This window comes from Cornus florida, unplaced genomic scaffold (genome assembly GCF_030987335.1).
Source record: "Cornus florida cultivar Cherokee Brave unplaced genomic scaffold, ASM3098733v1 CherokeeBrave_3.0.0_Hap2_Chr11, whole genome shotgun sequence".
NCBI classification, from domain to species: domain Eukaryota; kingdom Viridiplantae; phylum Streptophyta; class Magnoliopsida; order Cornales; family Cornaceae; genus Cornus; species Cornus florida.
In genome coordinates this window covers 64,377,856-64,403,861 of record NW_026775581.1, presented here as the reverse complement: position 1 = coordinate 64,403,861, position 26,006 = coordinate 64,377,856, and the positions used below count along the sequence as shown (strand labels likewise).

Below are 26,006 nucleotides of genomic sequence, written 5' to 3'. Positions count from 1 at the left end.
TGATTTCTGTTATGAAATCTCGGTGTCGTGTCCACGTTTCCGGTAACAATGAAATACTGTCACGCCTCCTATTGCTCCAGTCTAATCCACCACAACCCCTCCTTGGTCCTCTCTGTTTTTGTGATACCCCTCGGATTCGAGACACGGGTTAATCAGGCCCAGGCCCAAACCCGAGGGAATATCAAACAATTAAAGTATTTAAAAGCGAACACAGATGACAAAATGAAATAATAAAGATGGAAATAAAACTGAAAGAACATTTAATTATAAAACCCTCCATGCATAACTGAAAAATAAAACTCCAATCCTCCAAAACTCCAAGGTTATAACTTGGGAATCCATTGGTGGACCCCTAACCAAAAATTCAACTGAAACTGAAAACTGAAAATAGATAATGCTAGAAACATCGAGAGAAGTCCTACGTAATCAGATGGATGTGAGACTGTCCTCGACAAGCACGATCAAGCTCTAAGGCTGGAACCGTCCTGTACCTGAAAAGAATAATGAAGGAGTGGGTCAGACCCACGAGCAAGTTCTAATCTAATTGCAATCCATACAGTGACCCGATACGCAGATACACCGTAGACACCTCACAATATCTATCTTGTCCATACGTAAAAATATATCCACACTAAGGGACATTCACTAGTCTATAATAGGGGTCTCAACCTGAATAGAAGGCAACATGCGAATACGCACCCAAAGGTGGACATGAGTACCTAAACCTAACAGGGTACACCTTAACCTATTATAACCAGTTACGCATCCACTGCATATACGCACCCTAACCAACGAGTCTGAGACTCAAGCTCAGCTCATGGTACCATAAACATATATATAAAGTCCGTTCAAATCCAGGGAATGTAGTTCAAATATTTAATAAACTGACATAAAACAAACCAACTGGTTAGACATTCAACTTATTTAGTTGATGTGACTGAACCACCGTCCATTAATCCAAGAAGCCACTCAACTTTGTTGCAGTTGATATGTCTTAACCAAAATTAGGATTCTACATTTATAAATCCATTCCTTAAATCTGTTAGGTTAGGTTTAGGTGTTTGGAGCTAAACCGTTCCTAGTATGTCACCGTCCCATACCGGTACATACCATCCTCCATATCCAGGTAAATTACAATGTATACATAATGAACAAGTAATCTACAGTCCAAAACCACTGTCCAAATAATTGAAGAAAGAAGATTAACAATCTAGCAATTAAAATCCAATATTAATCTATGTATTTGCATCAAAGAATTTAATATTCTAACCATTAACATCCAAACCATGCATAGTTCAAATTTAATATAACAATGACCCTAATAAATATAAGTTTTATTAGGATACTGGATCTCCTTAAATTGATAAAATTTAATCAAGCAACTAATCCTTCCTCCATCCGTTAACAGCGTAGAAAATTTATCAATTTTATACTGTTTTTCCCATAGATCAAATTAAATCAATTCAAGGTTTTAATTACACCCTAAATTAACTATTAAATCCCTCTATGAAGTTCCGTTAAATTTCTGAAATTTAATTAAGCCATTCAGTTCCTTTCTTTTGTTAATAGCATGCACGGTTGTATATTTTTACACCGCTTCCTCCTTTATAACAGAGACTTAAACCATACAACAAGAGGTTTAATATTATTTAAAACTAACCCTTTATGCCTTTTGTGAAGTCCCTACAACCCATCAGAACCATCCAAATGCTCAAATAGTGTCAAAAGTATCAAAAAGTGCCGTGAAAACAAATTTCAAAACTTACAAAAGGTCGGAGCCTGCTCTAAAATGAAAGAGCATGCTCTTTCTCACTTGGAGCTGGCTCCAAATTCCCTTAGAGCCGGCTCTTGTTGAAGGAGAGCCGGCTCTTGCTTTCCAGAGCCAGCTCTCTCCCTCTTGAGAGCCTCCCGTTCAATCTCTGCTCCGTTTCAGCTCATCTTCTCCATCTCCGATCCAGTCCTAACACACTATTGGTCTCTAAAACTAATTTTAGAAGTTTAATTAACACCTAGTAGCTTCCTATTAATTTAATTACAGTAACTAGAATCAATTACAAGGATTACATTTGAATTAAAATGGCTACTGAACTGCATATACTTTAAAACCAAACTGAAATGGATTTAGCACAACAGTTCCCTTCCAACTCATTTGTTCTTCCTCTAAATTTAAATTTAAAGGACTTAAATTACATCTAATATCCATTCAGATCTTGGTTCATCGCAGTAAGGTTCAAAACCAAAAGTAAAACAGTGGAACGTTTCATGCCAAAACAGAGATAAGGAAAACATACATGCTATAATTGTTTTGTAAATAAAATCTCACAGATAAAACGATCAAGTAAAACATATATAAAACATGCATGGTTCAGTTTAAGGCTAATTAATCTCCTAGAGACTGTCTAAGTGCACAGAACACAAGCCAAAGGGAAGGAGGAAGATAAGAACTTGCCTGTAGTTTTAGACTCAAAACTTGTCGCCGTCGTCCTAACTTCCGGCAACCACAGACTACCTTCTAGCCTCCTCTGGTTCTGGTCTAATCCACCAAAATCCTCCCTTGGCACTCACTGTTCTTCTCCTTGACAATTCTTACAGTGCCTCCGTTCACAACCCTCTGTGCTAAGAACTTACTTCACGTTTATGTAATCTGAATTATAATTGTAAACCCTAGGCTAAAGCATAATGGTTGTATTTATAGGTTTAACTCTAAAACCCTAATCCTTGTAATTTTAGAGACAGAGCCCTAATCTTAATCCTAGTCGGCCCATAAACAAAACCTATGATTAAATTCTATGTTGATGCCCAAAAAAAACTATGAATTACAAATAATACAATTAATAATTTACACAAATAGACACAACCATTAAGAATTTAAATAAACCAAATAATGCACATAAAACCAATTTAATTCAAATTTCAAATAACCAATTAAACAAATGAAAAATAATAAAATAAATAAAAATGCAATACAGACAATAAAATAAATAAAAATGCAATATAATAAATATTAAAAATGCCGAGACTATCCTTTTAAAATTAGGGGTATTACAGTTTTCCTCCTTGACAGCCCTTACGGTGCTCTGTTCTCTCAACCCTCTCTTTACAAAACTAACTTTATAATTCTCAAACCCTAAACTAAAACGTAATGGTGTATTTATAGGCTTAGAAACATACAACCCTAACCTTAATATGATCCGGGAAAGAACAGGTTACAGCTAAGTCGGCTAATACGTGAATTTTAATTTAAAGCTATAACCGGAACTGTTACTAATTTAATCTAATTACACAAATGTAATCTAATTAAATCATTTAATTAAACTAATTTATACATTAAAAATTAAAACATTTAATCCAATTAAAGAAAATACAAAATACAATTAAATCAAATAATTCAATTACAGAAAAACAAGAACTCAATGAATGCAATTTAATTTAAATACATAATTAATCAACTAAATCAAATAAATAATTAAAAACTTAAACAATTAAACAAATAAGAATAAGCAAATAGTCACACAAAATGGCAATAAAATAATAAATAAAATGCCGAAACTATCCTTTTAAAATTAGAGGTATTACAATGTGGAACATTGGCTAGATGTGTAGACCCCCACTAAGCAGAAGCTGCCCTCAAGACAACTCACGAGCAGTAATATGCTACCCCATCGCACTGTGTCTACGGCTTCAGCGCCAGGTTACTACTGGCCAAACATGGTCGTACAGGCCAATGCCTTTTAGCACACCTGCCCATAGTGTCAAGCCATGATGGATGAAACTGAGGCCTATATTATCGATGCTGCTGATTGGTGTCACCCATTTATTGAGTTCTTATCACATGGCACTCTCCCAGAAGACAAGCAGGCCGTAGCAAAAATAAAAAGAAAGTCTGCACGGTTCGAGCTTAGGGAGGGCGAGCTTTTCCATTGCGCCCTCAATGGACGTACTTACAATGCTTAGCTCAGAGCGAGGCCATAGAAGCACTCAAAACGGCCTACCAACTGGAGCATCAAGGCACGCGTAAGCTTTTTGCGCATCTGTTATGCAAAGGATTTTACTGCTCACTATAAAGCGCGATGCTAAGTCTCATGTGCAAAAGTGCAAGCCTTGCCAGCACCACCACTATCAAATATATACTCCAGCTACACCTCTCCATCCCATTGAGGCCCCTTGGCAATTCCACACATGGGGATTAGATCTCATTGGACTAATCCACCCACCAGTGCGAGGTCACATGTGGATTCTTGTAGCAACTGAGTTCTTCACCAAATGGATCAAGGCCATCCCCCTCAAACATGTAATACCCCTAATTTTAAAAGGATAGTTCTTGTATTTTAATTAAGTATTTTGTTGCGTTTTAATTATTTAATTATTTGATTTGTGTGATATTTGAATTAATTGAATTTTTATTTTGTTTACTTGAATAAATGGACCTAATTGTAATTATTTGAATTGTTTGCGTTAATTATATTATTGGATTTAAATTGTTTGATTGGGTGTCCTTAAATAGTTTAGTATAATTGTTTAATTATGTAATTAAGTTACATGAGTTTTTTTAAATACGTTAATTACTTACGGTTCTTTTAGACGTCACCTAAGTGTAGCCGACATAGATTTTAAACGTAGGTTTTGTTCTATAGGCCGATTAGGATTTAGATTAGGGCTCTGTCTCTAATCATATAGGGAATAGGGTTTTATTTAAGTCTCTATATATATAGAATATTAGGTTGACTTAGGGTTTGAGAATACACAACCCCTATTCACGTACCAAGGTTACAGAGAGAAACAAATAGTAAGTTCATAAAATAGAGGGTTGAGAATGGAGGCACCATAAGGGCTATCAAGGAGAAGAACAGAGAGAACCAAGGGAGTGTTGTGGTGGATTAAACCAGAACCATAGGAGGCTTGAAGGGATTCAGTGGTTATCGAAAATTTAGAAGCGACGTTGAGATTTCATAACTGAAATTACAGGCAAGTTCTTTTCTTCTTCTTTCCCGTTGGCTTGTGTTCTGTGCACCTAGATAGTCTCTAGGGTTTAATTAATCATTAACTGAGTTTTACATGTTTATGATATGCTATATTGATGATCTGTATGTGTTGAAATAAATTCTGTTACAGTTCGTGCATGATTGGTTCAGTTTCGTTTCTTTAAGCATGTTAAGTCTGTAGTAATTTTAACCTTTGTAATTGATTCCAACTACTGTAAACAAACTATTGGGATGTTACTGGGAATTAATAGGACTCTTAGGGTCAGTATTAAAGAGAAATAGAGGAGTTAGAATGGCCGGAGATGGAGCAAACAAGCTGAAACGGACTGAAACTAGAACGGAGGCTCTCAGAGAAGGGGAGAGCCGACTCCATGGAAGTGGAAGACAGCTCCCACACTCACAGAGCAGGCTCCAAGGTCCTTGGAGCCAGATCCCTAGCATAAAGAGCCTGCTCCCAAAGTCATGGAGCAGGCTCTCTCCAATTTACACTTTCTGATATATTTTTTTACATATTGTTGGCATTGTTTGAGCATGGGAACTGTTCTGATGGTTCTGGGTCTTCACAGAGGGATTAAGAAATTTATTTTGGGTGTTATTAAGACCTTAAGTTGATTAAAGTTGACATCTAAGTCAATAGGACAAATAGTATAAAATTAATGAACTTTCTATGCTGTTAACGGATGGAAGAGAAATAAATTGCTTAATTAAATTTTAGCAATTTAATGGGATTTAGTATGTTTATAAAACTTATTTTAAATGCATGATAGGATAATTTATTTATTTGTTTTGATCTATGCATACTCTGGATGTCAATTGCTGAAATATTTAATCTTTTCTGCAATTACATGGATTAACGCTTGGATTATAGTTGCTGAAATATTAAACACTTTTCTGCAATTATTTGGATTATGATTTTGGACTGTAAATTGCTAAACTATTATTATGTGTTGTAATTTACATGGATATGGAGGATTGTATGCACCTGTATGAGACGGTGGCATATTAGGGACGGTTTAGCTCAAAACGCTAAGACCTAACCTGCTGGATGAAAGGAATGGATTGTAAAATATTGAATCCTATTTGTGTTTAAGTCAGATTAACTGACTAAGTTGAATGACTTCCTGGATTAATTGGTTGTAGTTAGGTCATATCAACTGAATAAGTTGAGTAACTAACTGGACTGTGTTTTGTATGTCACCTCAATGAATAATTGAATGACATACTCTGGTTTTGGGATGGACTTTAGATATATGGTTATGGTACCACGAGATGAACTTGAGTCTCAGGCTCATTAGTTAGGGTGCATATATGCAGTGGATGCGTAGCTGGCTATGGTAGGTTGAGGTGTACCCTGTTAGGTCTAGGTACTCATGCCCACCTTTGGGTGCGTTTTAGCATGTTGCCTTCTATTCAGGTTGAGACCCCCATTGTAGTCTAGTGAATGTCCCTTAGTATGAATATATATATGTATGGACTAGATAGCTATTGTTGAGGTATCTAGGGTGTATCTGCATATCGGGTCACTGTATGGACTGCAGTTAGATTAGAACTTGTTCGTGGGCTTGACCCACTCTTTTATTTTTCAGGTAACGGACGGTTCCAGTCTTAGGGCTTTTTCAGCAGAGCAAAGGCGGTCATTCACTTTACCGACGACGTAGGATTTCATTCCATATTTTAGACTTGGTTTTTTATTTCCGATTATTTAGTTTCAATTAGGATTTTATTTAGCAGTCCACTAGATGGATTCCCGAGTTGTACTCTTGGAGGTTTTGGAAGGATTAGATTATTAAATATTTATTGGTTGAGGATTTCTTTTTTATAATTAGTATTTCTTTCAGCTCTATTCTATTTCATATTTCATTTTTATATTTTGTGTTCGTTTTAAAATACTTTAATTGTTTGATATTCCCTCAGGTTTGGGTTTAGGCCTGATCAACCCGTGTCTCAGATCCGAGGGGTATCATAGTTGGTATCAGAGCACTCCAAGTTCAAGTGTCTCTAGGATGTTTCGTATTAAGACTTCCGCATATCGTTTTCTCTTGATTAGAGCTTAAGTTTAGGATTCATTGTATTCCTTTATGGTTCGCTTAGAACATACTGATGCCAACCTTATTCTGTAATTGCAGAATGTTTGGCACTAGGAAAAGGATGAGGTCCGCGATGAAAGCAAAGAATGACCCAAGGAAGAAGAAGGTTACTTCAACGATTCCCCTGCGAAGGTCGACCAAGAAGGCAAAATTGGAGACCAAGGAATTAGTTCTAATAGGTGTTGCTTCAGAGTATAATTCAAGGAAGGTTTCTGGTGTGCAAGATTGGCCACCATACTATGGACCAAACACAACTTCGGTGGTGCTCAAAGCTGAGCCAAGCAGAGAGGAAGACCCTGAAGAAGATTTGGATGAAGGAGATACCGGAGCATCCAAGATGGAGGGCACTAGTGTTCAATGATAAATCCTCTTCTAAGAGTAATTTTAATTACTAGTAGTAGTGGAGATATTACTAAAAGCGTAGTACGGATGTAATCACGTACACTAGTATTTTGTTAAAGAATATCTTACGATTATTCATTTGACAGTTTATGGTTTGGAAAAGTTCTTAATAAAGCGAACTAGCAGTTTTGGCTATCTTTATTGTGCTTTGTGATAGCATTTTTGTGATATGTACACATATGGTTTTATTAGACTATATTGGGATGTGTATGTTGTGATAATAAATGATTATCAAAGTGGAGTGATTAGGGTTTTGAACAGGCAAACAAATATTTGCGTGTAAGTACATTGTGTTGAGACAGGATGATTACCAAGGAGTTTATAAAAGAACTTATGTAAATTATTATGGTAGGTTTGGTTTAGAAGGAGGAGTTCCCAGGATAGAACGATAATATAAAAATAGGAAGATTGTGGAGCATTTTGTTTTACCTTAGGTGTTTTTGCTCTACGGAGTATTCGGAAACATTTGGATGTAGTTTAGGGATGACGACGTGGGTATGCAATAGACCTTAGGGTATTTTTACACCGTTAGGCAATATTGCCATTTTACATAAAAGTGATGGGCCTGTAGATATTGGTAGACTCATATTTCTAGCCAATCTTTTGGTCCTGGACATGTACACTTATGACGTGATATTTGGAATGGACTGGTTATCTCACTACCATGCCCAAGTTAATTATTTTGGAAAGGTCTATTGTGTTTACCATACCTGGTCAGGATATTTACGTCGTTGTTATGCCACGTTCTAACGGGGTCATTAGTACTTATTTGTACCTTTTGGAGGAGGAAACGGAGGAAGGGATTTTTGTGTCATTGGATTGCATACCAATTGTACAGGACTTTCCGGATGTTTTTCAGGAGATTCCATGGTTGCCACCTAGTCGAGAGATCGATTTTGTTATTGACTTAGCTCCAGGCACTACGCCTATTGCTAGAGCACCATACAGGATGGCACTAGTGGAGATGAGAGAGCTGAGGGATCAGATTCAGCAATTACTCAGCCAGGGTTTTATTCATAGGAGTACGTCACCCTGGGGAGCACTAGTACTATTTGTGAAGAAGAAGGATGGTTCACTTCGCCTGTGTATAGATTACAGGGAGTTGAATAAGGTTACTATTCGTAACAAGTATCCTCTACCCAGGATTGATGATCTTTTTGATCAGTTGAAGGGAGTTACGTACTTCTCTAAGATTGATCTATATTCTGGATATCATCAACTTCAGGTTTGGGACAGGATGTTCCGAGGATAGCGTTTCTCACAAGATACGGATCTTATGAGTTTCGAGTGATGTCGTTCGGGTTTACTAATGCACCAGCGGTCTTCATGAATTTAATGAACAGAGTCTTCAGGGCTTATTTAGATCAGTTTGTCATTGTCTTTATGAATGACATTTTTATTTATTCAAGGTCAGAGGATGATCATGCTAGACATCTTTAAATTGTGTTGCAGACGCTTCGTGAACACCAGTTATATGCCAAATTCGAGAAATGTGAATTTTGGCAGCGGGAAGTGAAGTTTTTAGGTCACGTGGTGTCAGAAAGGGGAATAGCGATAGGGTCATTTATTTATTTGTTTTGATCTATGCATGCTCTAGATGTCAATTGTTGAAATATTTAACCTTTTCTGCAATTGCATGAATTAACTTTTGGATTATAGTTGCTGAAATACTAAACACTTTTCTATAATTATTTGGATTATGATTTTAGACTTTAAATTGCTAAACTATTATTTATGTGTTGTAATTTACATGGATATGGAGGATTGTATGCACGGGTATGGGACGGTGGCATACTAGGGATGGTTTAGCTCAAAACGCTAAGACCTAACCTACTGGATGAAAAGAATGGATTGTAAAATATTGAATCCTATTTGTGTTTAAGTCAGATCAACTGACTAAATTGAATGACTTCCTGGATTAGTTGGTTGTAGTTAGATCATATCAACTGAATAAGTTGAGTGACTAACTGGACTGTGTTTTTTATGTCACCTCAATGAATAATTGAATGACATACTCTGGTTTTGGGATAGACTTTAGATATATGGTTATGGTATCACGAGATGGGCTTGAGTCTCAGGTTCATTGGTTAGGGTGCGTATATGCAGTAGATGCATAGCTGGCTATGGTAGGTTGACGTGTACCCTATTCGGTCTAGGTACTCATGCCCACCTTTGGGTGCATTTTCGCATGTTACCTTCCATTCAGGTTGAGACCCCTATTGTAATCTAGTGATTGTCCTTTAGTGTGAATATATATATGTATGGACTAGATAGCTATTGTTGAGGTATCTATGGTATATCTGTGTATCGGGTCACTGTATGGATTGTAGTTAGATTAGAACTTGTTCGTGGGCCTGACTCACTCTTTTATTTTTCAGGTAACGGACGGTTCCAGTCTTAAGGCTTGTTCAGCTGAGCAGAGGCGGTCATTCACTTTACCGACAACGTAGGATTTCATTCCATATTTTAGACTTGGTTTTTTATTTCCGATTATTCAGTTTCAGTTGGAATTTTATTTAGGGGTCTACTAGATAGATTCCCGAGTTATACTCTTGGAGGTTTTGGAAGGATTGGATTATTTAATCTTTATTAGTTGAGGATTTTTTTTTATAATTACTGTTTCTTTCAGCTCTATTCTATTTCATATTTCATTTTTATATTCTGTGTTCGTTTTAAAATACTTTAATTGTTTGATATTCCCTCGGGTTTGGGTCTGGGCCTGATCAATCGTGTCTCGGATCCGAGGGTATCACAAAACATGTAACCGGAATGGCCGTCACTTCCTTTATACAGGAGAACATCATCTGCCACTTTAGAATTCCCCATTGCTTCCTCACTGACAACGGTATTTCTTTTGTGAACCACAAGGTCAGAAGGCTGCTCGAGCAATTCAATGTCCAGCACAAATGCTCATCTCCTTACTACCCGCAAGGTAATGGCCAGGCCGAAGCCTCGAACAAAAACATCATCTGAATCCTGAGTCGCACTCTCGAAGAAAGCCCCACCACATGAGTTGACCAATTGCCCCTCGCACTTTGGGCCTATCACACTTCTAGCAAACGCTCTACCGGCCAAACCCCGTTTTCCCTTATCTATGGAACTGAGGTCATTCTTCCAGTAGATATCGCAATCCCCGCAGCACAGCTCGTCTCGCAAAGTGGGATTCACATGTCTCGAGATAGCGAGTTGGAGGCCCTCGATGAAAGACGCGAAGTAGCCCTTTGACATCTTCAGTAGTATCAATACAACATAGCGCGAGCATATAACAAACATGTCCAGCCCTGACAATTCAGGCCAGGAGAGCTTGTCCTTAAGGTAGCCCCGTACATTATGTGAGACCTTTTAGCCCCAAAGTTTACACCTAATTGTTATATTATAAAGACAACTAGTGATAGTGGTTATTGCACTCTTGAGGGCTCTGATCACAACCCAATTAATAATGTCTGGCTGAAACCTTACTTTTGTTAAGTGTTTGTTCAAAGTGTTTGTTTTGCAAGGAAACCCTTTTTGGCAAATGCACAACGCTATCCACTTGACAAGGAAACAAAAAAAAAAAAAAAGGGCGTGCAAAATAACACAACTTCTTTTCATTCAATATTTCGAATTACAATTGTTAAGTCCTTGACTATTACATACATACATCAAAAGAAAAACAAAGAGACTAGCTTATGTAGGAGGATAGTATCGAGTAGTCATCATCAAGCTCCTGCGAATGTGCCACCATCATTGCTAAGCTCTCTTGCTCCTGTGCAAGCTCTCCTTCCAATTGCTCAATACGTGCTCTTGTTTCCTGAAGGAGCGGTACGAGAAGTCTCTTCCTTAGGCACTTCTCAGCCATAACTAGCCTCTTTCGCAACCACAAAACAGGAACCTCGAGCCTTAGAACATCTTCCAACAGGAGTGCAGCCTCCTTTACGAGATCCTCATTGGTCGAACCCTGCTCGATTTTAACAAATATCTCTAAAATTTTGCAAAGGCATAAATACATTGATTATTGCATAAGCGCATGGCGCAAGGACAAGAATTACGACACCTTCAAATGATGAGATAGAGCTATCTCTAGCAAATTTATATAGGCTCGCAAAAATGGCATACCCATCCACATAACTTCTACATTAATAGCATCTCGCTCTACACCACTTTCTCCCTAAGCCCAAGGCCAGCAGCAGCAACTTGTTCTTCCTCAATGCCCCCTGCAACCGTGAATCTAACGAGGCTTACTTGTCAATTAGAGGCGAGACGTGCCTCATCTGATCTTCAATTGCATCTTCCATATGTGCATCTGTTTATGACTCAGGAGGGTACTGCGAGGTTTGCAGCTCCACCAAGGGCGAGGGTTGCCTCCTCCCCCCATGCGTAAAGAATGCTTCAATTTTATTTGTTCACTAATTAGCGTACTTTCATAACACAATTAACATTTTTAGCATGCTATAACATTTAAAAGTCATCTAGCATATGTCTAACCAACATCACAACCACCATGTAAAAAAAAAATGAATAAACCATCACATAGCAACTCGATAGCATGCCACTTACAATTTATACACAAGATAAGCATTTAATCACATAAAATGCCTCAATTAAACAATTTCATATGCAAGCCAAAACCCTAAAATTTAATCATACATTTCATGCATCAATTGACATGCTAAAGAGGGGCAAAAACATCTAATTAACTACTTAATCCAAGGAAATTGACAGTTAGACAACTCTACCTCAATTTGAAGAAAAATTCCCAATTTGAGCCATCAAATTCAAAATTCCCAGGGTGCACCAAAGAAGAAATTGGTTACATCAACATGTAGATCTCTCCGACCTCTCCGTTTTGCTGCAAACGGCAAAAATCTCCAAATGGTTGGAGAGAAATCAAGAATTGAAGTTTTGATTAAAAAAAATATATAAAAATAAAAAATAAAAATAACAAGAAAAGAGGGATAGAGAGATTCAGCCGGAGAGAGAGAAAAGTGAGGCCAAAATGTGCCCTCTTGGCCACTAAAAACATTTGTGGTGGGTCCCACCACTAAAAAAAGGAATTTTTCTTTCTACTTTTCTTTTCCACCACACAAATATATATATACAGACTAACTATATAATACCCACATAAAACACATTAAATAAAAATAAGTGAAATGCAAATGGATCCAAACAAAACCCCGGTACACAACAATTTTTGTAGCGGGTCCCACACGGGACTTTTTGGCCGAAAAAATGAAAAAATGCCGAAATGGCAACGAATGCATTTTCAAGAGTCCTGAACTCAATAAAATGCCCCAACCAACTCTCAGACACACCCAGCACATCCCACGGTGTCCGGCACGTAAAACGAGAGAAGACGAAAATGCCCTCACAAATCGAAAAATTCCAGAAAATGTAAAAATGGTGAAAAACAAAAATATTACTGGTTTAGCCAATTCCACTTTTTCTCTCATCCCTCCCTTGAGAGCTTGGCCTGCAATGAAATCTGATGAATTCACCAATCAAAGCTTCAATCAATTCATAAAAATGAAACCCTAGAAAGGAAATTCTATTTACCTTGCCGATAGGGACTTCGTTGTCGCCATAGAAATCAATGGTGTCAAGGAAGTTGACACTATTGTTGATAGCGTAGTGAATTAGGGCAATCATTTCGGGTTCGGGTTTGGGCGGCCCGTAGTTGGCAAATATGGCCATACAACCCAGACCATGTACTGATACTTCCAGACCTTGCGAACCCAATTTCATCCTCTTCACTAGTGCCATCTCTGTGCGCGCTCTTTTTCTATGTGTTAAGAGTCCTGTATACATGGAGTGAGTGTTTCGCATGACAGGTTTAGTCAACCATCTTAACTGTGAGGAATATTTTCTGTTGTAAACACGTCTAGAACCGTTATAGGTCGAATGGAAGAAAATATTAAAGATTCTTACCCCCACATGAGATCCAAACAAGTAGCGGGCCTTTCATCCTCTTTCTAGTGACTCTCGAGGAGAGCTAATCTAATAAATACACTTCAAAGGGAGGGAAGCTAGGTTTCCCATTTCTTATTCTGAGAAGGATCATTTGTTTCTATATACTTGCGTCTTAGGACTACCTTTTGTAATGACTTCATTGAGCTACCTTTTTCTTTTCTTGCCGAGTCTATTTCATTTTCTAAAAGAAAACTAAAACCTGATTTCATAATTAGCTTAGGATCTTATTTGATTACTAGGTGGATGTCAGGTCCAACAAAAACACTGCTTATTGAATAACTTCACTTCAGCACCACCATATGAGAGACCATATCTCCTTATGCCTTTCGGCCTTACCTTACCCTCTATTGGCAATGGGATATTGAGGGATATTCGCCTTGAACAATCACTCCTGAAATGTCTGTTAAAGAAGGAAGCAACAGAAAGGACTATTGGTTACCAGAGTAGCACCAAATCTTAAGAATGCCCCCATGGGAGCTAGACCTAGACCAGTGACGTGAGCTATTATGCTCTGTAATGAGTCAACAAATAAGGCTTTAGGGGATGAGATTGGTCAAATTACGTTGTGCATCAGTTTTTAAAGTTTCGGTTTGTGGAATAGGGGGTTACTTACTTAAGGAGTGACTACGGTAGAATGGACCATGGACTAAATGGCCACTGCCTAAAAGCATTATGTCCAGGGGACCGCCGCCCACCCCCCCTACCCCCCGGCGCGCGCAAGATTCCTATGGCCACTATAATTATTCAAGAAAACACTCGAAATTGGAAGGATAAACAAAACCCACCCGGTATGTCATGACCCGAAAATTCTAATAAAATCCTCAATTCATACAAATCCAAATACATCAAAATACACTCATTATCAAAAAAAAAAAAAAAAAAAAAAAAAAAAAAAAAAAAAAAAAAAAAAAAATGCCCTCTTTTATACAAAAATCAATTTCCTCAAATATACACAAAAATTCTCCAAATAAATAAAATAAATCCTGTAACGCCGACTCTTCCACCTAAGCCCGAAACTAGCAATCCATGCTCATCTTCGTACTTGAAACTAGAGGGTGGTGAGACGAAAAGTCCCAGTAGGAAAAACCATAACAAGAATTTCATGGAGGTTTAACAAAACAGCTTCACAAAATAAACATATTCATGTGAATATATAAACAAAATACATATGCATTTAATTAAAACATTTAATAAAAACCATTGAAGCAAAACCACTCCAAGCCATTCAAGGTATAGATAATCCTACACTGAAAAAGAATTTCCTCACTAGATCATCAAAGCCTCAAACTCCCGGCCTCCTCTGCAACTCTCGGCTCTCTTTCTGTCCTCAAACTCGGCCCTCTCTGTCTCTCTTTCTATCCTCAAAACTCTCTGTATTTATCTAACTTTTCTCTTCTGTCTTTGTATTCATTCGGTCCACACACACACTAAATATATAAGGCAAATCCTACCGACCTCACACAAATATTAGCTTAAAGGGCAGTGGACCTCGCCACTTCCTCCTTTCTTACTTTCCTTATCTTTTTCTTACCAAAACAACCCACTCAATCAGACAAACCCACGTGAAAGAACCAAATTCAAAAAACTTTTGGCATAAAAGTCTAACTAGGTCCCGCCAAAACACCTTTCCAATCTTTTCTTTCTTTTCTCTTTCTTCTTTATTCCATTCTCTTTAATTTCGCCATCTGCCCATTCTCGTCTTTATCTTCTCTTCCCAGTTCGGCTGACATCTCATCTCTTCCATCAGATCAATTACACCCATTAGCCAACATACTATATATATATATATATATATATATATATATATATATATATACATATATATATAATATGAACTATACATAAAACAAACCCAAAATAAATAAATTAATTAATTAATCAAACAATCCAACTCCATTCACCCAACTAGGATTCATTCCTATCATTAATGACTTGCCTTTGGCCTTATTAACATATCAATCATCACTAACTTGCATCAATAACATGAATAAAACATTAACCAAATAAAACTCACCAAACTCACTGACACACAAAATGAAACAGAAATGGGTACTCTTCTACTGTAATCAATTTTTACAATCCTTAAAATAAATAAAAAATCGAGCTCTAAAAAATCAGGTTGTCACACGGTAGACTGCCGAGTTACAAGTCCTACGACACAGGAGAGGGATTCTCTAAAAAGCCAAGGCCATGGGTGGCCAAGAGGGCCCACTTAGAGACCTGGGATCTTAGCAGGAAATGCGAAAGTTGCTTAAAGACGGCCGATAGGCGAAACAGAAGAAACTAGTTGAGTAATGATCATTTGTCACAGATGATACAAGGTCTCCGAGCTAAAAACTAGTTCATTCCAGTCCTAAACTTCTAAGGGCAATGCTAACAAGGGAAAATGGAGAGAATCTCAGTGATTCTATTTACTACAGTAGCATCGAAGAATGCTTTTTAAAGAATAGCAGTTGAGAATTCTCGTATATAGGACATTCTTATCGGAATGTTTGTTATTCATGCTGACTGATTCATGAATGTACAGGGCTCAAAAGATAAACAAGCAAGAAGATTAGCACTATCAGACTATCCATGTGATGTGATAGGACATCCAAGGCAATAAAATATGAAAAATACATCTTTTTCATATTTCTAGAATTAAACAAAAGGATTTGCAAATAAAAGTGTTAATGCCAACTAGTCCATAAATTGTTATAGCTTCCATAAAAGCCAGACTAAGCAATAGAGTACCTCTTATTTTTCCCTCCGCCTCGTGCTGTCTCGCAATACCTTCTACAGCTTGGCCTACAATAGTACCTTGACCAACTCCAGGTCTAATAGAATACTAAAAATGCTCATACCATTCTAAATGAAAGGGAGATAGAGGCGAACCAGCGAGATCATCCTTACATACGCAATAAGGCAGGTAAGAGCAAAGGAGTGAAGGGGTAAGCATGAAAGAAGAAAAACCCCTTGAATAAGTCCCTTGGGTCCAGAGTGACAATCACAAACCAATCGCTTTCACGCTGAAAACTACGAAGGGCATAAGGCTACCTAATATGCGTTTCTTAGGAGATCTCTCCTATTAGGAAGAGTATGAATAATCGAGCAAAGGACAAAACAAACACCTATTGTAGCACGCCCATTTGAGGAAGATTTTCTTCAGTGTTATTAGTGAAATAAAACCTATTTTATACTGAAACCACCTTAACCTAAAGAATTCCTCACCGCTCATGCAAGACCAATTCCTCATTTTGAGACTACCTGCACTGTCTCGGAGAGAAGCTCGGTGAGATAGACATGTTTGTGAAGATGCGGACTACCTGCACCTTTACAGAAGACCTTGTGAAGCTTTACTGTTCCCTGGGATTGGCTTTGGGCCTTTCTTGCACAGCTTAAGTGCCCCAGATCAACTTCCAGATCATAATTGCTTTAGTGAATAACTAAAGAAAATAGATAGATGAGAGATAAAAATAGACGAGAAAGAAACTAATTATATAAATATCTCTTCGAAGTTCACTAATTATTTGACTGTTGGCAGGTCTCTTTGTACGTGTTGTCTGGAAAAAAGGAGGACTCAATGATTATTCACTTGGGCCTATGTCAATTAAAAAAGGGCGAAAGGATATAACAAAGTCTTATCTAGGCCCTAGAATTTCTTGATTTTCAAAAGGAAGACTTCGTAAATTTCTGTACTCGTACTGATATGGACCGCAAATCATTCAAATAGAGATTCCATGCTTAAAGATGTTCATCTGTATGTGTATCATATATATCACAATATATTCTGCACCTGCCTTTATACAGTTAGATACAAAATTATCTATTTTTGAAACAGGAATTAAAGTAGTAGATCTTTTAGCCCTTTATCGACGGGATTAATTGGAAAACCGGTAAGGATATGCAAGAACAAACCATTTTTATTGGAAACAAAGAGTTACAATCAATCAAATATTGCAAAGCCACTCTACTCAAAAGCCTCTTTTTTCGGGCTCCATTTGCTTTCATTTGTGGCATCGATGATCCCTCCAAAAGTGAGATTTGGTTGGTGTAAATCCATAGGCTTGCTACATATGCATCGTCCAAAACAACGATTTTTATCAGCTGTAGCAAAGAAAGAAACTTCATAGAAGTCGGAATATAAAGAAATAGATATGCCTAGCTACTTTATTCTGATTAATCTTCTGCTTAAGAAAGAAATCGAAGAATTTCTTGGGAATCGTACAAGATCCATTCATTTTTTTTTCTCTGACAGATGGTCAGAACTTCATCTGGGTTCGAATCCTATTAAGAGGTCCACTAGAGATCAGAAATTGTTGAAGATGCCAAGAAGCATAAACCAGAAAACACAATATGTGCCCCGGCCACACCTTCATAACTCTAAATACCCGGATTGGTTATAGTCCCTCCTGTAATATTCCAACCGCCCCATGGGGTTTTCTTAATCCTGTCTTAGAAGGAGGGCTAGCCCGAGTGGAGATTTAGATAAGCAAAGCTTCCCATTCCCCGAAGACTTCCATGTAAGGTTGCCTATACAGAGCCTCTAGGTGGGCTTCTTCACAGATGAACTCGTTCTCTTATGTTATTCATTCATAAAAGGCTGGTTTTTTACTGGATTAACCCACTCCGAACTTACCAAAACACTACAAGATCCATTCAGACATTCTAGTAGTATATACTTGTTAAACCAAGAGAGTTGGAATCAGAAAAGAGTGAGAAACCGAGAACATCAAATAGCGGTAGTAGAACCTGTTGAACTAGGCAAAGCTAATCCTAAGAAGAGTCAAGCAGGATACAATCCACCACCAGCAATCCCTCTTCCTCTACGCGCTTTGCGTTCTTTCCCTCGCTTACCCGCAGATCACTCTACTTTGTTATTTTCATCACTGGACATAGATCTCTCTTCTTCTTCATTCTCAACATACATGCATCAACAAAATGATGAATGCGCGGCATGAACTCATTTATTCCTTTCCCCGTCCCTGCCCGAAATCTTGCTTTGGTGGGCTGGCTTCCCCCAAGGTGGAGACTGAAAAGGTCTACCTCCTTTCATGCGCCCCTCTCCTCCTCCATGAGGATGATCCACTGGATTCATCGCAAGACCACAAACACCAATGGGGCGTCTGCCTAAGCACCGGCTTTGTCTAATTTTTCTAAGTTTAAGTGCACCACTAGAGCAATAGCATGATGAACCAAAAAGTCTCTGGGACCTATTGTTAAGAATAGTGAATTATTATTCTCATTAATAGTTTTTAACCAACCGGGCAACCATATGGTTCGACCCGCATTGAATGCCAGGCCATTCGTTGAAGATAAAAGGACATCGAACCCACATATGAATCGTAAATGCATGAATGTGATGTACCAAAAAATCTGCAGTTCCTAATGGAATAGAGCCAGAAATATAAAGTTGGGGGGCCAAATTACTAGTATAAAATTGAACTTTTTTTTATTTTTTAAATTCAATTGTATTTTAGTTTTTTTTGGTTAACATGTCTATAAATGATATGTAAAGAAAAAATGGAGAGAAGAATATATGACAGTCGATAAATGAGGTTGCCAAATTAAAATATATTTTTATATATTTTTCTAATTTTAATTTATAACAAACAATATGTGTGTGTGTGCACGCGCGTGCGCGCTTGCGTATATGCTTAAAGTACTATATAATAATAAAACTGAATATTGTATGAAGGATATGAATAAAGTACTGATATGTTATATCATAATTGAAATAATAACCTTCCGAAAAAGGAAAAAAAAAAGATTCATTAGACTTTGAGGAACACGAGCAATTTCTTTTGCAAACAATCTCTAATAACCATAAATAAGTAACAAAAATAAGTATTTTTTGAAAATTTGGAAGGCAAATTTAATTTTTCTATAGTAAATTAAAATTAATAATTATAAATATACACTATTAATAGAAGTTATAGAAAATTTTGACGGGGCCAATTTAAAACTTTCTATACTAAATTACCTTTAATAAGTACGAATATACACTATTAATAGAGGTTACAGAAAAATTTGGGGGGGCCATAGCCACCCCTCCCTCCGCCCCTGGATCCAAACAACAAAATATCCGGAGGTTTAGATGAGTGGATATGAAGCATGCCCCAAAATTTAAACTTCTAGGTTTTGTTTGGATAGAGTGATTGAGATGGATTTGAAAAAAAATAAATAAATGATTGTAGAAATCGTGTTTGGGTAGCTTTTTAGTAAAGAGAAAAGAAAGGATTGGGATTTTGGGAGAGATTTGGAGGGATAAGTATCCCTCTAAATCCCTTATGTGCTATCCTTTTAAAAATGAAATTTTTTTTCTCAGTGAATAAATAATATTTTCATAATTCCAAAACTATCATCTAATAACATTTATTCATATTTTATAACATTTTATAAAAGGATTATGATAGGAATTAAATTATTATCTTATCTTTTTCAAACAAAAATACTATTATTTTACTTATTTTTCTGCATAATTTATCCCTATCTTATCTTTTCTTTTCTCTTCACTATCTTTTTCAAACGAGAATACTATTATTTTATTTATTTTTTTGTATAATTTATCTCAGCATGAATAAAAGTTATTGCTATCATTTTTTTCTTTTCTCATATAAGAAATGCTATCTTTCTTTTCTTTTCGAATGTATATCCAAACAAAGCCTTAGTTAGAAGAAAAGTGTCTCCCTGCTACACCTTATTCTCCTTATAAGTGCTATTACATTTTTTTTATTTGGAGATTTAAGTAGTCCAATATGTATATTAAATTCACTTCTTTTTTTATTTTTTATTTTATACTTGAGCAAGATGATACTATTTTTTTTTTAACCCATTGTATCAATTTAATACTACTTTCGTCACTCTACTCCTTGATGTGACTTAGATGAGAGCTGAAAGAAAATACAGGCAGCATCACATAATGGTGAGTCCCATAATTTTAAATTTTATAGTATTGAAATATTGAGTTTGATTAAAATTTGTGTTTGGTTTGGGGGTGTCTTGCACATTGAAAATGTGGTTGAAAGGGTTTCACCGAAATAATAATAATAATAATAATAATAATATCTTTGCCCAAAATGAATTTTTTTTTGGTTTCTTAATTACTTTACGAGTAAAATAAAATCTGTCGTAAAAATATATATACAACAAGTATATTCATGAAATAGTTTTTAATGCATCACTTGATTATATTCACCACACACTAGACAGAAGGTAGAATATGTGAAATGTGACTAAAGTTGAAGTGAGGCCATTCTGACAAGAAAAATAATGAAAATCAGCAGAAAAAGCTAGTTTCCAAACAGTAAATTTCAGACTTTTTAGAATCAAGATTATACATACCCATGTTTAGCAGCTAAGTTTTGAATTGTCCCAGCGAGAAAGACTTTTCCATGTTCCTCCAAACAAAGTTTCAACCCCACGAATTTATGCGCGCACATAATATGCATGTTTGCGCACAAGCCAACTTTGTTGTAGCCCGCAAGTGACTGATTGGTTGAACTAATAACATGGATTCTTTAAGACAGAACAAGAGGACATTGGAACAAAATCCTCTCCGGTTCCGGTTCCATCAAGTTCGTGCAACCTAAAAAAAGACAAAAACAGAGTGAAATAGACAGAAAATCACTTCTTTTATGTGAAGTGCTTCCCGAACCGGACCACCGGAGAGAATATTGGTCCGAAGACATACATTGCCCCTGGAACACCTTGATACTCTGTTTTTGTATTTCAAATGTGACAGTATACATGTGCTGCTTGCGTAATTTAAAACCATGGTTCATGGGACACAAGGAATAACTCAGGTCGCTTATTATATCTGTAAATATTTTGATATGGTGAACATGCGAAACAGATCTTAACCGAAAAAAGTACAATGTGGGAACCAACCACAGTTTTGAAACACTTCAATAGTTCTTGAAGATCTATGCAGTAAGTACTAGTACCCTGCAAAATGCATCATTTTATTCTTTCCAGGAAGACAAAGGCGGAGTGTCTGAATTTATCCAAGTAGACGCCATGAAAGCATGTCTGTCACCCTTCACAGCATCAGCAGAAGCAAAAGATTCGAGTTCCGTAATTTCTTCTGGTGTTAGTTTTATAGACAAAGCTGCAATATTCTTGTTGAGGTTTTCAATCTTAGTGGTACCAGGAATGGGGCATACGTCATCCCCTTGGTGATGGACCCATGCCAATGCTAGCTGTGACGGAGAGCATCCCTTCTTCGTTGCCATTTCATTAACCCGCTCAAATACGTAATTGTTATGCTCAAGGTTTTTAGCTTGGAGCCTTGGGAAATTCTACAAAAGTTGAGAATACATATTTCAGCATCAAAAATATCAAGATTGCAAGACCAAGACAAGACCTAATCTCATGACCATATTCACAAGTAAAAATGTTGTATCATTTTCATGTTGTCATACAACATTAGGCTCAATATTTTCTTTTCGAACCACAAGTATTCTCCCTTTCCCTTCCATACACCATCCTAAACTGCATCACCGAGCTACTAAGGTTTTGGCTACCATCACTATGGTATTTGTGTCAGCATGTATGCTATCAAATATGGTGTCTCTGCGCTTAGAATTACATAATTCAAAAGGAAAACAAGATGTTCATTGACTCTCCTGTAAATTAAAAGTACGTTGGTGCTATCAAGAACTATATGATATATTTGGAGTGGCCTGGAAAAATCCTCGAAAAGAACCGCATTAGACAAATTTCTTCGTTTAATAGAAGTAATGTGGTAATTTTAAAAGGGACAATGCATTAATTACATGTGTTCGCCAGGAAATTGGCTTACACGGTCAATTGGGTTGCAGGCGTGCCAGAGTTTATAGAAAACTCAAAAGGGTAAACATACTACCCCTTTTATGAGGCTGATACATAACAAATAATGAATCTGCCAAGGTGCCAAAACCAGATGCAGTGAGTGTGATCAAAACCTTGTAATGTTTTCCTTTAAAAAAAAAAAAAAAAAGAGGAAAAAAAGAAAAAGAAAAGAAGAGTGTATACTAGTACCTAGTGATTCAGATTATACTGAAATTTTGAGAAATGGAGATGAAATTGGAGGTGCTTAAGGTGTCAAATACCGAACACTTGCAAATTGGACTACCTAATAAATTGGATATGGCAAATGGAAAATGGCGCTTTTCAGCCGTAATTTATAATGCACATACATGTGAAGACCTCCACTATGAGTCACCAAGTTGTGACATAAAACTCATGGGTGTTCGCCAAAAAAAAGAGGGAAGATATGAAAGAAAAAGGTATGGTCTCTCTAATATTTCTAGGCCTAGTCGTGAACATAGGCTAACTGAATTTCAATAAATAAAAAAAAGGGAGCTTGTCATAAATAAGATTAGAGGAAAAGGATTTCTTATAATCTTGAATTGGAAGTTTCACAGAGAAAATCTAGGTGTTAAGTAGGTATAACGTGGATGACTAGGTATAACGTGGCTAACTTCACAAATCTATAAACAAAACCAAATTTCACCATGAAAGGTAGCTCAACTTTTATTGAATGATCTAGTTAATCGTGTAAGGAATATTGACAACCATATGAAGGTCAGAAAGTGGGGAGAGGAAAGTATGTCAAGCTTCATAAAGTTGATTACTTAAATTGCCACAGGTACAGAAAGACAAAAAAGTAGGCGCACAGAATATAAAGAAACAACAAAGCTAAAAGAATCAATTACTCCAGTTCTATGCAATTTATTCTCAAAACCAAACCACCCGCGTTATATGCACAAACCTTTCGGTTGTCGTTGTCTGTCAAGTTCTCAATCAACTTGGCACCTGATGCAAAGAATCCACGTCCTAAAGGACTATATGGAACAATCCCAATGCCGAGTTCTCTGAATGATAATAAGAAAAAATGAAATCAGAACTTTGGGTTACTTATCAGTCTCAAACAGATTCATTAGAATGAAATATGCCTCACCTGCAAGTGGGAACAATTTCTGTTTCCAAGTCTCTTGCCCACAAAGACCACTCATTCTGTACAGCTGTTATTGGATGAACAGCATGTGCCCTTCTAATTGTTGAAGCATTCGCCTCTGATAGTCCTATGTATTTAATCTTTCCCTCCTCAACCAGTTTCTTGAGTTCTCCCATCTTACAAAAGTAGTTCATAAACAAGATCAAGAAAATACTTTGAAAAAGCTTCTTCTCAACAAGGGATACAAATAAGGAAACAATTGTGAAACATTCAAATACGTGTATGTATAACATGGGAAAGAGTCAGGCACAACGTAGTCACGTACTCTAGAAAAGAAAATCTCTAGTGAAAGCACAAAACTACCAAAGTAACCTTGTTGCTTCCCTGAGGGAGCAGATTTGCAGCTCATAGCCTGAAGAGTATGAATTTATGTGTGCATGATTGAATGATCACCAATAAATGGTTATTCTGCTTTTACATTGATGGAATCAATTCTGAGTGAAGTGAAAGTGGATGAACGCACAAATTCTGATCCAAGACAGCAAGTGGATGGAATTATACATTGCCAATGATGTCATCATGATCAAAGAATAGCACATTTCTCAGCTCGAGGAGGAACATGTTAATCATCATGTGGTTTATTGTATTACCTACTTAATCTAAATTTTACTCATCTCTCTTTGTCTAAATAAAAACTTGTTCCGTTTGGGATTTGAATAGAAGCAACAGAACAACTCAATTTATAATTTTATGGAAAGAGGTTCTACAAACAGTCATTTTATTTTATTTATTTTTTTAGTTGGTACTCACGCACACATGCCTCTATTGAGGCTCAAACCCCTGACCTCCCTTCGGGAAGTAAGGGCCTGATATTCAAATTCAATGGAAGAGGTCTATTGTCATAATAGAAGCAACAACTTGAGTGACAAACCCATTCTCTTCAACAGCCATTGCCCCAACCGGAACTTGAACCTCAACCTCCCATATGGAAGATAAGAGATTTTCTTTTGCGAACTCACATTTGCTATATAAGTAAAAACCTTACATAACCGTAGTGCAGATGTTTCAATTTTAAATTGGCTGAATACTCAATTCAGATTAGAAGCATTGTATGTTAATTTTTGAAGGCTTTGTCTTTTTCTTACATTTAGTAAGAAAAAGGAAAAGCCAAAAGAACGAAAAACAAAAAAGGAAAAAAGGAAAAAAAACAAAACAATGTTACTCGTAGTTTCTCTATTGTTTCAATGAGAGATGAAACTAAAAATGCCCTCAAAAATACTTTCACCACTTCTCTGCTTTTATTTTCTTTTTCCTTGTTTCCCATCATATTTTTCTTTGCATTATATTTTCCCACACCCAACCCCGCATAGAGGAAAAATAAAGAAAGTATTCGAATACATCAATTACTTGTTCTCATCCAAACAAATACTAACAATAATCAAATAATTGGCAAAGTAATTCAATTTGCAATTATAACATAAAAAATAAATAAAAATAAAAAAATGATCACACACACACACACATCATTAATGAAATGTATTGATATATATTTATGCCTACAACATTATTTAATCAGCTTTCACAAAAACAAATACCAAAAATAATCGAACCATTGTTCTCATATCAACCTCTAGAATTTTAAATGTATATGAATTCACAATCAAAAGGAACATAACATATGTGTGTATATATATATCACCCAAACAAATACTGACAATAATCAAACAATTGTTCCTTTGTTCCTATATCAACCCCTAAAATCAGAAATGTACATAAATTATCAATCTAAAAAAACAAAGAAACATGATCACACACACATACATCATATATATATATATATATATATATATATATATATATATCTAATACTAGACATACCGTGACTTCGATTGGCACCCGAGTATCGATGCGATGCACGTAGTAGAGATCGATACAATGGGTATCGAGTCGCTTCAAGCTGGTTTCGCAGGCCGCACGGACATGCGCCGGATCGCCGCGTATTTCCATCTTCCCATCGACATGCGCGATCGCAAATTTCGAAGCCAATTGCACTTTCTCTCTCATCCCTCCCTTCAGAGCCTGCAATGAAATCCGATCAATCATCAAATTCACCAATCAAAATGAAACCCTAGAAGTGATATTCCACTACGTACCTTGCCGAGAAGAATTTCGTTGTCGCCATAGGCATCGGAGGTGTCGAGGAAGGTGACGCCATTGTTGATGGCGTGGTGAATTAGGGTAATCATGTCGGGTTCGGGTTTGGGCGGCCCGTAGAAGGCGGACATGCCCATACAACCCAGACCCTGTGCCGATACTTCCAGACCTTGCGAACCCAATTTCATCCTCCTCAGTGGTGCCATTTCTGTGCTCTCTCTCTAGAGGTAGATTATAGATAAAGTGGCAGAAGACAAGTGTTAACTGTTGAGTTCTACTGTAATTAAAGAGAGAGAGTTTAGGAAAAGATTCTAATATAGACAAACACGTGGAAATCTGCCAACGTAAGCGCCTACGTTGCACTATAAACGTGGAAAGGTCACAGGAGGGAAGAAATCTATTGTTGCCAACGTAAGCACCTACGTACGTTAAAAGCAGGTCCGCACAGCGTGTTCAGTGCATCCCTAGGCCATTCGCACCGAGATAGCCAAAGCCCTTGTATAGCAATTTGGGAGC

At 36.9% G+C, this 26,006-nt stretch overlaps 1 protein-coding gene across 1 annotated transcript; it reads right to left on the bottom strand.

Annotated features, from left to right (window-relative positions):
- Positions 1–21,181: 21,181 nt before the first annotated feature.
- LOC132286444 (probable aldo-keto reductase 2) lies at positions 21,182–25,768 on the bottom strand. The gene is made up of 5 exons (XM_059788780.1): positions 25,490–25,768; positions 25,215–25,415; positions 23,340–23,512; positions 23,151–23,253; positions 21,182–21,696 (listed from the first exon to the last, which is right to left on the bottom strand). The coding sequence occupies exons 1-5, from the start codon at positions 25,694–25,696 to the stop codon at positions 21,361–21,363; spliced, it is 1,020 nt and encodes a 339-aa protein (XP_059644763.1). The 5' UTR covers positions 25,697–25,768; the 3' UTR covers positions 21,182–21,360.
- Positions 25,769–26,006: the final 238 nt, after the last annotated feature.

Coding starts and splice junctions, on each gene's coding strand:
- LOC132286444 (XM_059788780.1), bottom strand. CDS start 25,696: ATGGCACCACTGAGGAGGATGAAATTGGGTTCGCAAGGTCTGGAAGTA. Junction 23,254..23,339: donor GAAATTGTTCCCACTTGCAG/GTGAGGCATATT, acceptor ATTATCATTCAG/AGAACTCGGCATTGGGATTG. Junction 21,697..23,150: donor CAGACAACGACAACCGAAAG/GTTTGTGCATAT, acceptor CAACTTTTGTAG/AATTTCCCAAGGCTCCAAGC.